This window comes from Haliaeetus albicilla, chromosome Z, assembly GCF_947461875.1.
Source record: "Haliaeetus albicilla chromosome Z, bHalAlb1.1, whole genome shotgun sequence".
Taxonomy (NCBI): Eukaryota; Metazoa; Chordata; class Aves; order Accipitriformes; family Accipitridae; genus Haliaeetus; species Haliaeetus albicilla.
Window position 1 is genome coordinate 8,943,560 of NC_091516.1, and position 16,619 is coordinate 8,960,178.

A 16,619-nucleotide genomic window follows, 5' to 3' on the forward strand; every position below is an offset into this window, starting at 1 on the left:
CGCCGCGGGACGCGACTAGGCCCCGGAGGAGTACCGGCGGGGAGAGGGGACCCTGCCCGGGCAGGCAGAGCGAGAGGGTCCCGTTTTGTCTTCCCGGAAGACACCTGACGTAATTTTTAAAAGCGAACATTGGCTACGTGCTGCTCTTCGTCCTTCCTCAGTCAGTAAAGCGGCTCAGGCTTAGGTTTGGAGAACCGTCAAACCACATCCGTGAAATATTGATGAAGAGAACACAACCTTTTCATTAATTTACCACCCCCCCCCCCAAAAAAAAAAACAACAAAAACCAAAAAAACCAAACCCCCACAACAAACCCAACCAAAACAGCAACAGAAAACCCAAACCCACACCAATTTTCAGGACTCGGTTTCTTAGGAGAGCAGTAGCTAGTAATACTAGTGTTTCTCCTCCACCAAATCCAAGGAACACAAAATTTCAACGCCATTCCCCTCATTAACAGTAAGCATTCACTGTAACCTTAATGATTTTGCTGACTTGCGCTCCCCTCTTTCTAGCATAACTCAAACGTATAATGCACTTCAGCAAGTAAGATGCACAATTTTTAGGCAGGAAAAAAATGCAGCTGTGCAGATCAAGACGGTGTGATTCTCACAGCCTGCAACATTGTGCATACGAGGATGGGGTTTAATAACATTTTGTACTAATGTTATTAGGATAGTTACGCTATATGCAACCTCTTAGGATACATTCACACAACTCACTGAAAAAAATGCATTCTCTTTCTCCAAATGCTTCATAACTTGCAGAAAACTAAACCCGCATGCAAGAAATTACGTAGTAGGAATCTGAAATGGCACTTGTTGACAGCCCACTGAATGATAAGCATCTCCAGTTTCTGCTCCTGCTTATTAATTCTTAATCTCAAACAACTGACTCCAGAGGCAGTTGGCTACTGTACAACTGCTAGACTTGGAAGTTTTTCCTGGCTCCTTTCTGTTCAGCACCTGCCCATGTGCAGAGCTGCTTAGTTTTGACCATGTATACTCTTGAGCTCCTACTTAAAAGCCCAAGGGTGTTCGAAGAATCAGTTGTAGACCTACATCCCAAACCAACAAACAAGCATCTGACCCCTCACACACAGCTGCAGGATGCATTCCTCCATGCATATTTATGGGGCAGAGGGGGGATAATTGCAAAATGGGAGGCCAGAATGACAACTTCCCCTACCAGCATAGGAGTCATCTGCAAGACTGGAGAGTAATGCCCACTTTCCTCCAGAAGAAGCTGAGGGTAGCATCATCCAGCTTAAGCCACAGACTAGCTACAACAGCCTTTCGCCAAAAGGCCTGTGTTTCCCAAACACGTTTGAACCCACAGGCTCAAGAAAGCCTAAATTAACCAAATTGTCCCACTTTCTTCATCAGTACTTAGTTAATAAATTATTATATAAAAAATAGGCACCATTCAAGCTTTAAAAATAAATCAGAGGCAAATCTTTTCCAGCTGTTTGAAAAAACAGCAATAAGTCTCTGTCCTAAGGAAATGACCCCCTACTCTGGAAGCCAAGGACATACACACAAGCTGGAGGCTGGCAGGATTTGAAACTTAAGAGTCAGTGATTGCATTTCCCACTCAAAATGTGTGTGGCCCTGATCAGCACCCTGGCTGTCTTGGATTCTGTGCTAAAGCACCTCTCCACATGCACTGCCAGGGAGCCAAAACCCAGCACTGAGGATTCTAGGATGAAGCATTTAAAATTCAGGGGTTGCATTATGCATCTCAAGCCATCCAAATCCTTTCTGGGATCTAACTTCAATCTGCCATCACAGTTGATAGCTACAGGGATTAAATAGTGGAAAGATAAATTTTTTTTTTATTTGTTTTATAAAGAAGACTTGTATGTAATCTCATAAAAAATAATCTGCAACTCATGTCCAAGATAAATTATTTTAGCATTAACAATGCACCATAAATATCAGTATTCCCATAAAAGTATTCAGGTAACAAAACTTACTTTCTTGGAATGGTACAACAGGAAGGCAATTAAACCTGCCCCAAAGTTTGGGGTATTTGAAAATCCCACAGATCAGATCAAGCACAAAACAAGTATCATGAGCTTCTTTTCTGTTAGTAGTAAACATAACAGAGAACAGTACTTTTGCACCAATTCCTTAATAAGCTCATACAGTACAAATGCAGCTTGCATACAAATAGCTAGGTCCTTCGATTTCCATACATGTGTGACCCTAACAACTGTCTAACCATGGAAAACAACATAGTGGTTAATTCTACATGGACTGGGGTCATGCCCAGTCACCACTGCCTGCCCCACGCTCAGCAGCTCAGAGAACAGCACATATCTTTTTGCCTAGTTCTGGACAAGGTAACTGGTGCTGTTAATGAAGAAACTTTAACCTTAAGTTGTTAAAGACAAACAAAAACAATCATGAAAAAAAAACCAAGAGAAAAACTTTCTAGGCATGTATTTCAATAGATAATGAAAATGGAAGAAAATAGAGCACAGTACCATCATGCTAGGTGACATTTCGGCTTCAATCAAAAAATATTTTTTTAAAACTTATTTGAGGACTAAGATTTTGACTATTGAATTACAAGATTTCCCCCCTCACCCCCCAAACAGCCTAGGCTACCAATATCAAAATATATCCATGGATACATTGAATAATAAGTATATTAGGCTACTTTGGTGAACAAATCAGTAAGATGTTTTGATCATTACACTACAAGACAGTTTGGATAATCCTCAAATTAGTAGGTTTCCAACATTCAGAATAACGTTCAAGTGAGTAGAACATGAAATGAATTAAGTTATCTTAGTAAAAGATAGCATATCCAAAAATCTGTGATCTTCAAATGAAACACCATACCTTGACAGATTAGCATCCATTCCTTTCTTTAAAGTAATATAGTTTGTAAACACATGTAACAAAGTTTATGTATTAACTATATTAGTAATAAGCTTCAGATTCTATAAACAGTACTTATTGAAGATTCATTCTTTTAATAAAATACCACTGACAGTCTCAGCAATTTATAACATTTAAAGTGAAGTAATTTTTTCCCCCTCAGTGTTCAAAGTACTCAGTACTTGTCATACACATTTTAAATTTCCCAGTGAATATCTTTATTTTCATGCACCTTCCAGATAAGAGATCATCTATCCATTGATTTCTTACAGGATAGACATGAACAAGTTGTTGAAAGAATGCCTTTTTTTCTTTTAATCAGAGATCCATGCTGCTCCCCCCCCCCCCCCCCCCCAAATTCTGAATCCCAAATAACTTACAGTAAAAATACAAACTCTGTTTTGGAAGAAAACATATAAAATATACACCGTGTAGTGTGTGCACCTAAATATCTTGATTGTCAAGTAGTGCAAGTTTCCACTTTGACATACACACTTTTTTGGTTTTAGAGACAAGAGTTTGTTTCACTGATCTTTGCTGATCCCATTTCTTGCCATCTTTGGTAGTCTTTGTCCCTTTGTGTAAGCATGGTACCAGAAGTGGAGGAACAAGACTAAAAACATAGAGCCGTACAGCCAAATAATAAACATGAAAATCGGGTACTGGTACGGACAATCATCCATGATGTAGATTTGTCCTATATGGGCTGTAATCATAATAAACTGGACCTGCAGGAAAAAGGTGAAGAAAAGAAATACTTTTAAAATAAATGACAAACTTACTACAGAAGTTTAAAAAGATTCGGCATAACTTGCATACAACAAGCAACAGAAAGCAGGGGTGGGGGGTGCCTTTTTAAAGTGACACAGGTGCACCCCTAGACCCCCTCTCCCAAAATGTTACTCCACTGAAAAACACTTTCAAAGAGTAAAGAAAGAGAAGTCCTGGGACAAACTGAATTACAAACAGCACTGGGAAACCCATACTAGGAGAATGGGAGTCTGCCCTGGACAGTTCAGAGAAGAAACGAGGCAGGCACTGTTTGACCAGTGACAAGTGAGAGACTCATTTAGAAAAATTAGCCAGAAAAAAAAAAAAAAGGCAACCATTATAGGATTGTTGAACATGAATTCCCACCTTCCCCCAACACTAGCATGTAACACAAACACCTCTAGGTCCCCAAAACCAATTTAATGGAGGATTCAAATAAATAAATAAATACATAATTTTCCATGTGAACTCCAAGTTAATAATCCACTGGTAGTGCCTCCGAGACAAAAAGACTTTCAGTTAGTTATATATATTCAAGCTAAATTGTTCAGTTACATACAGTCACATGAACTATTAACACCAGACCTGCTGGAAGCAGCCAGCCATGGCTGCTTCTCCCTGCTCCTTTCCCTCCTCCATCAGCACCCTTGCTCAGGCCAAACTAATCGTTTAGCCAGAAGCTAAATTTCAAAAATTCAGCTGTTAAAAAAGCTGGGCATGAAAAAGCACCCAGAGCAATAACATTTTGAAAGTGATCTAAGGCTAATAGAACACTTAATGTAATTACTGCAAGAGTTTTAATGCTTTGAGGGGTAAATTCTCTAAACATATGAAACTCAAAACTATACTCTAAACATTCTCTAAACTGTGAAAGAACAGACATGAAATTCTAAAGAAATACTTCTTTTTCCCTTTCCTCACTACTACTTACATGTGTATTCTGTACATTAATTATGTCTTCTTGGTGTAAACTTACATTCTAATCTTTTTTACACAGGCAATGAGTTTTGCAAATGTATTTACGAAGTACTGCATAACTGAAAAGCTCACATGTCTAGTTCTGTGATTACTGTGAACACTGAAGTCAGCGGATTTAAGTATATAACTGAGGGCAGCTCACAACTTTTGTTTTACTCAATTAAAACATGACTAAACCTTGTACCAACTGTCAGCTACACACATGAAAGTAAACTAAAAATACAAACATATTGCATTAAGTCTGTGTTAGCCACAATCAGCTTTCTGAGAGGTGTTTATGTCAAACAAAGTTACTCACAAGTTGTATACTTGTCATGTATTTTTTCCACCACAAATACTTGTGATAGGCTGGTCCCAAAGAACAGATTCCATAATAAGTGTACATGACAACATGGACAATACAGTTCAGCAAAGCATGAAATGTTCCTAAACCACCTGCAGAAAAACAAAACATAGTGGTATTATTGCATCAGGTATTTAAAAAGCCACCTCATGTCCTAGTAGTTTGTTTTGACTCAGGGTAGAAAAAACATGTACCACAAAACCTACAGACTTTGATTAACCCTCAAGGTATTTAACCTGAATCGGGCTGACACCAATTCTGAGGAGTCATACCAGTTTCCTTTCTCAGAAAAGGCTTATCTAAGCATTTCCAAAACAGCAATAAAACCTAGCTGATCTAATTACCTCTGAAAGGTTTTATTGGAATTTTGTTCTTTGGGATCATTTATTATTTTTTCATAAAACATATACGTGATAGAGATGCAGAGAATTTAGTAGAAACAGTGTTCCTCCTGTTTTATACCTCTTTTCTAGACTTCATGGTGAACTTCGCAAAGCTCTGGAAGATAAGGAATAATTGTCTCCCCAACACAGATTTCCAGATTCCCAGGGAAAGAATCACATTTTCAGATAGTAAGTTTTTGGAATCATGACCTAAGTGAGGGTCTCACAAATCCATCATCCATCTCAAAAGCATACTCACAGTGAAAAGGAAATTTAAGGCCAAGTAGCCCCATTTGGGGCAAACTCATGACTGAAACTGGTAAGATACAAACATTTCACAAAGCAAGTAAGGAAATATTTCCTTTTCCATTGGATCAGCTATGACGTTAGATGATTCTGCTCAACGTAATTTTATTTTAATGAACACAAGAAATTATAGGCAAAAATGATCCAAGAAGTGGCAGACAGCAAAGTATTAAGAGAAATATGAACATGACAATAGTGAGCATCAGGAAGAAAAGAAGCTGACAAAAGCAGAGATTTGGTGAGAAAAAGCCAATTTTCCATTAAGAATCATTCAAGTTAAAAATAAAACTTATTTTGTGATTTTAGTAGCTCACACTAATCTTCCAGCTTGATAGATCATAACTCCTGCAGCTGTGATTGCAAACTTTCTTTGAAACTTGGCTATTTGTATTTTTTAAAATAATTTGAGTGTTCTTACAGTTCAAACATACACACTTTTCTTGGCTTGCACAGTGAATATTCAGAAGAAAAAATAAATAGTTAAAGCAGAGAAAAAAGAAAAAATGACTTCATCAACAGTACAAAAATATGCTGCAAAAAGCAAGACCATACATAAGCACCATTTTACAATTCCCTGTTTATGTCAGATCAGAGAAGAATCAGCATCTCCATTCAAACCCGTTGGTTTTTTTACAAACAGATTGAAAACTTGATCAGTGCCACTACTTAGAAGGACAGATAGTGATGAGCAGCAGGGCTGAAATTCTTGGAAAAAAATTTAAGTTTTCAAACAGAACAATATTTGGAAAGATTAGGGTAAAGATAAGCAATGGAGTTGTAGGGATAAACACAGTTCTGCATGAATATGAAGGACTATTATTAGCAGAGGACAAAACTGTTCTTGCACACTTTGCTGGAAGTATTTGTCAAATTATCACATGGGAAATTTTAATCTGATGCAAAATCAGAAGCTTGTAGCCGGTATAATGATCCGATGTCCAGATAAGAGGCAGAAAGTTAATCACCTATAAATGTAAACTTTTCAAGGTTGAAGAGGAGGGACTGTTAGTTGCTGGGCTTGTTCGTTGGTTTTTTTTTTTTGCAAATCTATGAACACACTGAACCGTATGCTGAGAAAACTATTCACAGTTTCATCATTAAACACATTTAAGAAATACATGGTCAAAACACCAGTTTCCTAATAACAGAAACTCAACAAATACAGCAGAAATATATCCTTTTATACACTAGGAAAATCTGCACACTGGACATGTTCAAAAGATCCCATCTACAAATTTTCTGGACTGCTTCCAGGTCTTATTTTTGTATTCATAAAACAGGCACTAACAAATCAGATTTAATAAGCAGTGGTTTTCTTCAGCAATTTGTCACTGGTTTTCTGGGAGAAAAACACATACCAGATAACATGAGTGAAGAAACATGTACAAAACACCCCCTACTTCTCAGTAGAAACTCCTAAAAAAACCCACACCCTCCTAGAGAGGGACTACTAAATGACTGTGCACTTCTCCACTCTGTGCTTATCAGGCTATTCTCATGGCCAACTGTACTTATTAGTGGTGCACACTAATAATACAGCATAGAAAGACACATGCATAGACACAAATAGCAGGAAAAGAGAAAGTGAAGGTAAGCAAGAAGTGGACAAAGACTTTCAATTCAGTACAATTCAAGTAAGTTTCTGTAATAAGTAAGGTCCAGAAAAATATTCTGTAGCTTTGTGAAAGCCAAAGTATGAGATGTAAATAAACCCAATTATGCTACCTAAAGCCAGCAAAAATAACCGCAGCAAAGCCTGAAAGATTTCTTAAACAGGCAAAAAAAATGAGAACACAGTCCTCCCCTCCAACTCAGTTCTTACATTTCAGGGGGACAAATGGCTCGTCTGCCTCATACGTCTCCCCTAGCACTTCTGATTTTGCAGTCACATCTTTTTCACGTAATAATGCTCTTTGCTTACATACGGCTCTCTCCTCTGCACCTTCCCCCTCCATGAGAAAACCAACACTGCACAAAACGCTGTCAAAAGGGAAAAATGAATACTCCTCCCGCCCCTTTAAACAATTATGGTGATCTCAGATGTTCCATGAAATACTCTAGATATCTAAATGTAAAAACATTGATGTTTGCAAGATTTTTAATTCTGTTCTTTAAATATTTTTGTCTAGTATAGTTAACTTTTACTACCAGAAGAAATGTACAACTTAAACTCTCTCTCCACTACCTGCAGCAAATTTGACTCCAAACCACCAGGTCCATGGCATGATGGAATGATGAAAGACATGCAGGAATGTAACTTGGTTGTTTTTCTTACGCAGCACGAAAAATATCTGAAACAGATTTTTAATGAACAGAACGTTACAGGAGATCATCAAGCTCAACATACTTACAAAAAACTGTACACATGAGTGCTGGTTGCTCACAACTATACATTTAAAAATTCTTCACAATTGTAGTCTTGGGAGAAGAAGGGAAACTGAGGCTCTGGATATGGAGATTAGTTTTTAAAAAAAATTAAACCAGTACATAAAATCCACCTGTGAAGTCTCAAAAGCCAGGGCAAGCTTTGAAAGCAAATGTCCAAGGCTGAGCCATCACCTCTGTGTGCAACGGACACCTTAAGACAGACTTGCTTGGGTTGAGAACTATCTAGAAGCATCAGATTTTAAGTCCCCTGAACTACTAACACAAGGCTATTTCAGAAAATTAACTGAAGGACTAGCAACGGATAGAGGCAATAGAAAATATTAAGTTAGAGAAATAGCACTTTATTACGAACACTGACTTAGCTAACCTTGGAAAAAGGCAAAATTGGACAGAATATATGTAGATATTCTTGTCAGGCCACATTTTAAAAAATAGACATCAAGGGAAGTGTTAAGGGAAAACAGAGCAAGAAAACTGTATAAGGAAAAGTCAGGTCATGCAAACGGTAGTATCAGATGGCAAGCAAATGAACACAGAAGAAAAGAAGTCTGGTGTGCCATGGAAAACATTTGGAAACAGCTGACTTAAATACAGCTAAGGAATTACTTTTGCAACAAAACAAAAAAGCTGCTGAGAAACACATACCTGGTCGGCTGGATTCAAACACAACGAATTTTTAAAAGAAGAATTTTTCGGGCCCAGGACTAATTAAAAAGGAGCAGTCTAACCAGCAGGTAGCAAAGGTAGAGGAGTAAACTTGTCAGGCTTTTCCAGTTTTAGCATTCCTGGCCCTTCCATTACCATTCCATTTGGCTCAGTCAGTAAGATCTTCCAGTGTTGAATCATGAGTATTTGCAGATGAAAGTTAAATGGCTGACTTTGCTCGCAGGGTTTAGAACATCCTAACTACTCATGAGTCAGCTCCTGAATCACCACAATCATGCCTATTCACACTATTGTGTGAATAGGGCAAATGAAATCAAAGCTGATTCCAACACTCAGAAGCTGGTTTGAAAATAGCTAAACCACTCCTACTAGGTGTTGGTCTCAGGAAGAAGGGATGGCAGATGGCTGCTGGTGGTGAGCAAGGTCTGCATTCTGCTTCAATGCATTGCTGCTCAGACTTTCTTTGAAACAGGTTAGAGTGCCAGCCTGATATGAAACGCATCTGTAGTCATGACCCCCAAGGCATAAACAGGTATTTAGAGCAGGTAGATATGGCAATTTATGTTGCATTCAGAGCTGCTGATGCAAATATTCCAAACATGGAAGATAAAATCTGAAGATGATGTGGATAACAAATTCAGCATGATCAACACTGGTTTTTATCTGCAGTGTTGAGACAAGCATTGCCATAGCACAACAGGTCAGTGTAACAGACAACTTATCAGGGCTTCCTAAATTTTTAAAGGTGTGTTCCCTCATTAACATTTTTCCTGATAATCAAGGAATGACAGTGTAATGGGACAATAAGATGAGAGGCAATAATAAGGGTAAACACCTTGATGGTATTCCAATAATTGAAGATTGAAGGGCTAAATAAAAAGCAGTTTATGCCCCCAGCTTCCAACAGCAGTGTTTCCTCTTCTGTGAAAAGGAAACATCACTACTTCTTTTATTAGGCTACAAATACTTACAGTGTCTAATAATTCAATGAACTTGGAAAAGTAGTAAAGCCAACAAGTTCGTACCATCTGCAAGAGTAAAAAACAGAAATTGTCAAATCATAATAGTCATAAATAAAACTAAGCAGCTGCAGGAAAAGTAAGTAATTATATAAGGGAAAGTACTGGGATGGGAAGTGGTGTCACAAGATTGACAGAAATATTTAAATGTATGGTTTGTTTAGTTTTTCTTTAAAAAACACAAAACGTATTTTAATCCTGGAGAAATTTTACAACCAAGAAGAACAAGCCAACAAATATGTTGCCTCTTTCTTTCTCCCAAACAATCAACCCCTCCAGTTAACTCACATGGTCTACATTATGCAAGCAGGTATTTCCATTTAGTGCATTCCACCCTACAGCCATGCATTTGGTTGTTCAAAAAGCATTTCTAAAAATAAAGTCAGTGTAACATAACAATTTGGCTTTCTGTTTGGCAACTTACTCTTAGAGCTGTAGGTGACCTCGAGTAGTCAACGATATCGCACCGGAATGAGTAACCTGTGGCCCAACCTGACATAAGAAACTGGAGCAAAAAAAGGGAAAGGGCAAAGATTTACTTTATGTCTTTTAAAAAATTGATTAATTTCAGATTACTTTCACAATCACTAAGCAGGAGGGGAAAACAATATTAAAAACTTATTGAATCAGCAACCTTGTCAATCATCTACCTTTGTGTCAGCTAGCTACCACAAAATACTTTGCCGTTGCAGATTAATTAATTTCTAATTCCAGGACCACACCTATAGAAAAGAACTTTCTTCCTACACCCATTATTTCAGCGTTAGTAACCAAAGAGGAGAAACAGCTGCATCTCAAAAACAATGTTAAAAAACCAACTTATTGGGTAACAAAAACAAATCAAACATTTTGAAATTCGAAAATCATAGCCAACCATCTTAATACTAAAAAGAAACAACACAGCATCTTAATACTGAAAGAAAACCAGCACAACAGAAGAATATGGCTTAACTTCATTAAAGACAAGGAACAAATCAATAGGCACTATATTTTTAGTATCACAGTTTCTAAAATTTTATTTAGTTAAACTGCATGATTCAATTAGTCTTTCACCGATATGAGCAATGAGAAGCTAGGGTTTTACAATCGAGAGCACATGCATGACCAAAGGACTGTACGTAACAAATACAATTTAATCTTTTCTCTTGGAATATATTAAAGCTCGGACAAGAGCAACATTGTTAATATTACACTTGGCTCATTCCCCTGCCAGCCACTAGGCCTACTGTATCTTATATCTGTTTATAAAGTGCTTCTCATCCATTGATCATCATCATCCACTCACACAAAATAGGAGGTTCAGCTCTTTTAAATGGACTAAAACCCTTCCGTCTGTTAACTTCCTAAAAGAATTGCTTAAATTCTTCTATTGCTTAAATAAAACAAGATTTGAAACACCACCAAGACTGCACAATACTAAAGCACCCACCAAATGGCTTGGTTCCAAAGAGGGAAAGAATCAACTTTTTGCTGAGCACTAGACAATAGCAGAAATTCAATCTGTTGCCCTCTACCCATGCATTCTTTCATGAAATTGTAACATGGAAGTCTTGACAGCAGATTAATTGAATACTGTGTGTCAGACACTAACAGAAGTTTAATTTTTTTTTTTTTGTTTCCAGGGGTTATAACCAAAACCAAACTTGGCACCAAATCAGAAAAGGAAGTTTGGCGATTTTTCAAAACAAAGTCTAAATAGCAAATGCGTGCACCTTGCCCACTGCTTTCCACACAACAGTCATGACACAAAGTAGCTGCTGCTGCCATGCCTTTAGAGTGCTGTTAAAAGAAATGTCAAGAAGTTCACTCTAACTCATGATGAAATTTATGCAAATTGAGCTAACACAAAGGTATGCTGCCAGTTTGGCACAATAATCTGACAACTTTGCATTACCAGTTTGCCAAACCTGCAATAGCCACACAGCCAGATTTAACACAAACAGGGTCAGTACTAGTATAGTGATGCTTCACCAAGCAAATGTATAAAGCTATCATTCACACAATACTATTATTAAATGGCTACACTTTAAAAAACAACCAACAAAAAAAAACAACAAAAAACCAACCAACCAATTAGGTTTAAGGTTCTAAATTAAAGCTTCTACATAGACTATACCATTCATTGTTAAGGAATTTTAGGTCATTCAACCCATAACACTATACAACTCATCAGGCTTTCCAGTCTTAAAGGTTAACATTTGCTTGAGCTATGAACTACAGCAAAATCTCAACATTCCTTTTGAGAGAAAAAGCATTTGCTATTTTGGGGTTGAGGAGAAAAAAATCAATGTTAGAGATTTTCATGGTTTGGGAGGGTGGTGTTTTTCTGGTTTGGCTTGGTTTTTTTGTTGTTGCTGGTTTGTTTTGGGGTTTTTTTGAAGGATGAAAATCCACAAATTAGGTTTTGTTAACTTCTGTCTTTTAAAAGGCAGATCTAACTGAAGATTACTCCATAGTAAACACACTCTATACAGTGTTTGAAACAGTGTTGACTATCACGTAGTAGGACAGAAACAATTACAACAAACTACGAAAAACATGTAGTCTGCTTTACCTGTTACAGCCCAAGGAAATTTAACAAGTCATGAGAATTTTTAATTTTGTAAATTGTATATAATGACACATAAAATATTTTACAAGTTTTCTATCTATGACTTATTCCCTTTTTTCAATTATCAACTCAATTAGTTTAACATACTGCTTAGATGAATATAATTACAACAATCAGAATAATAGTTTTTTAAGAATTGCAGAGTGGGAATTATATTAATAAATTTATTAAAAGTTAGTAGAGACAAAAAATATAAATATTTTACAAATAAAAGTAGTACTTACTTCATAAGTCATATATAAAGAAAGGGCTACCACACTAAAATTATAAAACGCCATTATCTGCCTGAGTTCAAACGGTTTTTTATTTTCCATGAGTTTGGGTCCCAAGGAAGTGACAAAATAAATGTAGGTTCCGATGATAAAGGTTGTCGGAAAAGGTGAAGACATGAGTGGCCAGCCTTCCAGTCTTGGATCTAGAGGAGGGTGGAGAAAAAAAAAATTAATTGGATCTTTATGGTACTTACTAAATCTTAAAACAGCTACAGAAAGGCACTTAATTCTTAATGGATTAGGTCTTGCTGTCACTGGTCACGTTTCAGAGTCTATTCACCTCAAATCCATACCAACTGGATAACAAGATTTAGCACCTGTAGGAGTCAAGGCTTTTTTCTGCATCAATTCTTCACACGAAATGAAGAGGAGAACACGGAATCATGAGTGACCCCATTTTCTGTCTAGACCTCTCCATGAAAACTCTGCGTTTTCACACATGAACGGGGCTCAGAGGGCAGAGGAAGGCAATGCACAAGCAGATCACTGAAGCTGCATTTCCACCTGAGACTTCGTTCTTCTGGAAAAGCATGAACCTTACTTCACAAGTTCAAGTCAGAGACAGGGAGTAGCCCCACTTTTCAAGATCCTTGAGCTTTATAAGCAGTACAACATTAACATAGTAAGTAGGGGATTTTAAAGTTAGAAGACCTTCTGTCCCATCAGCTGGTATTCGTAGCTTAGCACTCAAGGCTTGTGCCTATTCAGTCGAGACATATCACTGCTTTCACAGTGCCACAAAACACACACTTTCACATTACAAGCCTCCAAATGGCAAAAGTATTGCATGTTCCTCTCCAGTTATCCCAGGCAGAAGTATTGCAGAGTCCTCCTCCTATGCATGCCCCGCTCCGTCTCCCTGCAGCTGAGGCTGGCAGGTGCTGCCTCTGAGCTTCACCATGATTCCACTGCACCCTTCTGTGGTTCATCACAGAGCCCCAGCTCACCAAAGACTTCCACGTTTTTCCACAAGCAGTAGAACTTGTATGAACTTCATGTATTTTTTTAATTTTTTTTATTTTTATTTTTATAAACTGACTTTTGAAGATTCCTTTCTGAATGACCCCAAACTTAACTAGTGACTCAGTAAACTGCTGCTTTTATGGTTTGCTGCTGAATTTTGGGGGTGAAATGATACCACTGCAATTTTTGTTAAGTATTTAATGTATGGCTAGATGCCTTAAGTGAGTGATTTTCAACCCACAGCATTCAAGCAACCTATCACCCATGAGACTATCTGATATTGTTTACAGCCACTGGAAGTTTTAAAACAGATTGAGGAGGAAAGTATGTTATAATGCTGCTCAGAGCCTGCAGTGTGCCCAGTGCTGCTGCCCACGGACCAACAAAGATTGTGAACCACAGCTCTAGGCATCTGTATGTGTTGCACTGCAAGAGAATCACCAGCTCTTCATAACTGACTGCTTTTTCTGCATCCACCCTTTGCACTGGTACTACCAAAGCTTTCCCATTGGTCTTCCCAGCTTGATCCTGAGTAAACCATGTCCCGCCACTAGTATGCTACAAGATGCCAAATACAAGCACTGGTAGGCAGGGAGATGAGGAACTCAAATTCTGAAGTCATGGACACTGCAGCAAAAAATGCTCCATCACCCAGCTCCATCCCAATCCACCTTACCCCACGAGTCGTACTGATAAACTCCCTTCTCACTTGTATGCTGTGGTTCTACAGAACAACTGAAATGGTTCTCAGCTATACTGGAAAAGATAAATTAGTAATTTTATTGATCAAACCTTAACTGCTTCACAAGTTTTCTCCAGGAATCGGCTAATCTCTGTCACTATGTGCCTACCACAGTGAGGAACACTCAGGGATGCCACTGCAACAGATGGGTCTTAACCACAAACTTGAGATCTTCTCTGTCATTTTTTGGTAAGCATGCAGAACTACAGAACAACAATGTTAAAGCAAAGTGTGTTTAATATCCTTATACCAGCTGCAACAAGATTCTAACATTCTTTTTCAAAACAGAACTGTTTACTCTGAGGATTAATTTCAGATATTGTAATTTATCGGGGTTTTTATTTCTTTCACTTTGCAAAAGCAAAATACAGTAACAGCATGCACCTAGCTCCATTAATTGATAAAATAGTGTTGTTCAGTAATGAAAAAGAGTTGAAGTTTTATGTTCAGCAGCACAGAAAAAATGTAAACTATATATTCAGGCAAACCAGAAACTCTTACACAAGAGTCTCTGTCTGCACATTATTTAGTCTGAGGTTATACCCATAAACTAGCTGAGTTTTGTTTTTTTACTGTTTCAAAATGCAGAAGTTAGTCTGTTCTTTATAGTTAAAAATGTTCAGTAGGTAACCTGGCAAGTCTTAGAAACGTTTACAGGAAGACAAAGCTACATTAATTTGATAAACAGTACACCTAGAATAGCTACACATTGCTATTCAAAATTATTGAAAGTTAGTAAGTTTTAGATTTAAATGACTCACCAGCATCTTTAATCCATTCATCATACAGTAGTACAGCCTTTGATGTCAGGTTGCTAAAGGCCATTTTCACTTGATTAAGATATTATGATGCTGCCTGCAGGAAAACAAACCAAAACAGAAATATGGATTTTTATAATTAATAAAATAAAGGTCAGTAAAGTGTTTTAGAAAAGATTTTCAGGAAACAAAATGGAAAAAATTGAGAGAGGACTAACAGAGCACCACATGTGAAACACAGATCAGGGAGCATTAGCTGACCACATCACACTATGCTGGGGCTGATTTATAGCTGAGCCGTTAAGCATAACCATATGATTTTGTAATCTCTACATACCAAACAAGGTGCTTCCATGCCATAAAGTGTTACCTCAAGAAGCCATGCTGTGTTTAACCATTACAGTTAAGGGGAAAATATAAATAAAGAGCAGCTACTTAAATTCATTTTTATTACCATCTCCACTTAAAGTCCAAGTCACTGATATGTGAAGAAGTTCAGCTTGCAATACTTACTATTGAAAATTTTGATTTTCTAACTAAGAAGTATTTCTAAGGTAGGTTGGAAAGAGGAAAGGTGCTCATATGTCTCCTTTTAAATACAATGACTAGCTATGTTATAATTAGTATGCAAATCACACTCTGATGAATCAACCATTTCCACACCAGGATCATGAAATGTCATAGTACCACTGGTAATACCATTAACTCAGAAAAATTACCCAGCACATCCAGTTTGCATGCAGCACCACCTACATATGTAAAACTTTTCAGAGAAGTATGCTTATATGAGTACTGATTTTTGCCCTTCCCTTGCCTCATTTCCCCTAGAAAATACTTTTTAAAAATCCCAACACATTTGAAGGGTATCTCTCCTATTTCCACTCCGTGTCTCACTTCACCATACAATTTCTCTCCATACCCCTGTGCAGTCTTCACACTGTATTCACCTTGGTTAGTCCAGACTGCAGCACACCTTGATAACCAGCTCCTTTCCTCTGGCTGCCCTTCTGCATCTCCTCAAGGCTAAGCCAGCTGCAGGTCTGGAAAGCCAGTTCTGCCCTCAGGATGGTAATGCATCTCTCTCCTGAGTTCTCCTCACTATCGTCTTCTCATTTGTCCTCACCTTAACATGCCTGAAAAATAATTTCACCCTTATCTCCAATTCTACAAGTACCTTCTGTTCACTGCCATTTCACAGGAGTTTTTAGGCACCTCAAAGTATACTACACCCACCCTTCATCACAAGAGGCAACACAGACAAGCCTGCCTTCATTAGAGTTCATCTGATCTACTTCTTCCCAATTGTCCTTTTGCTACCCACTTGTTTTCCTGCTTGCACTTGTCCTGTGTGTCTGAATATCTGAAACCACCATCAATTTCATGTTCAGAAATGATTCCTTCTGCAAGTCTCTTTAAAGTTGACATTTTCCAGATATACCATCCTCCAGCACCAGCATTTCCCAACTCAGTGTCACTGCCTTTATGCTGATCAATTTTACATGACCTATGTACATATTACTATATGGCTAAA

The 16,619-nt window shown here is 37.7% G+C and overlaps 1 protein-coding gene across 2 annotated transcripts in view; it reads right to left on the bottom strand.

Moving 5' to 3' along the window:
• Nucleotides 1-2,126: 2,126 nt before the first annotated feature.
• ELOVL7 (ELOVL fatty acid elongase 7) overlaps nt 2,127-16,619 on the bottom strand; it is a 32,957-nt gene continuing 18,464 nt past the window's right edge. For both annotated transcript variants that reach the window (XM_069775881.1, XM_069775882.1), the window contains exons 2-8: nt 15,092-15,185; nt 12,578-12,768; nt 10,167-10,247; nt 9,695-9,751; nt 7,855-7,960; nt 4,936-5,072; nt 2,127-3,616 (exon numbers count right to left, since the gene is read on the bottom strand). In XM_069775881.1, coding sequence (XP_069631982.1) covers nt 3,413-3,616; nt 4,936-5,072; nt 7,855-7,960; nt 9,695-9,751; nt 10,167-10,247; nt 12,578-12,768; nt 15,092-15,155 — 840 coding nt within the window. In that variant the 5' untranslated portion in view covers nt 15,156-15,185 and the 3' untranslated portion in view covers nt 2,127-3,412. The remainder of the gene's footprint in view (nt 3,617-4,935; nt 5,073-7,854; nt 7,961-9,694; nt 9,752-10,166; nt 10,248-12,577; nt 12,769-15,091; nt 15,186-16,619) is intronic.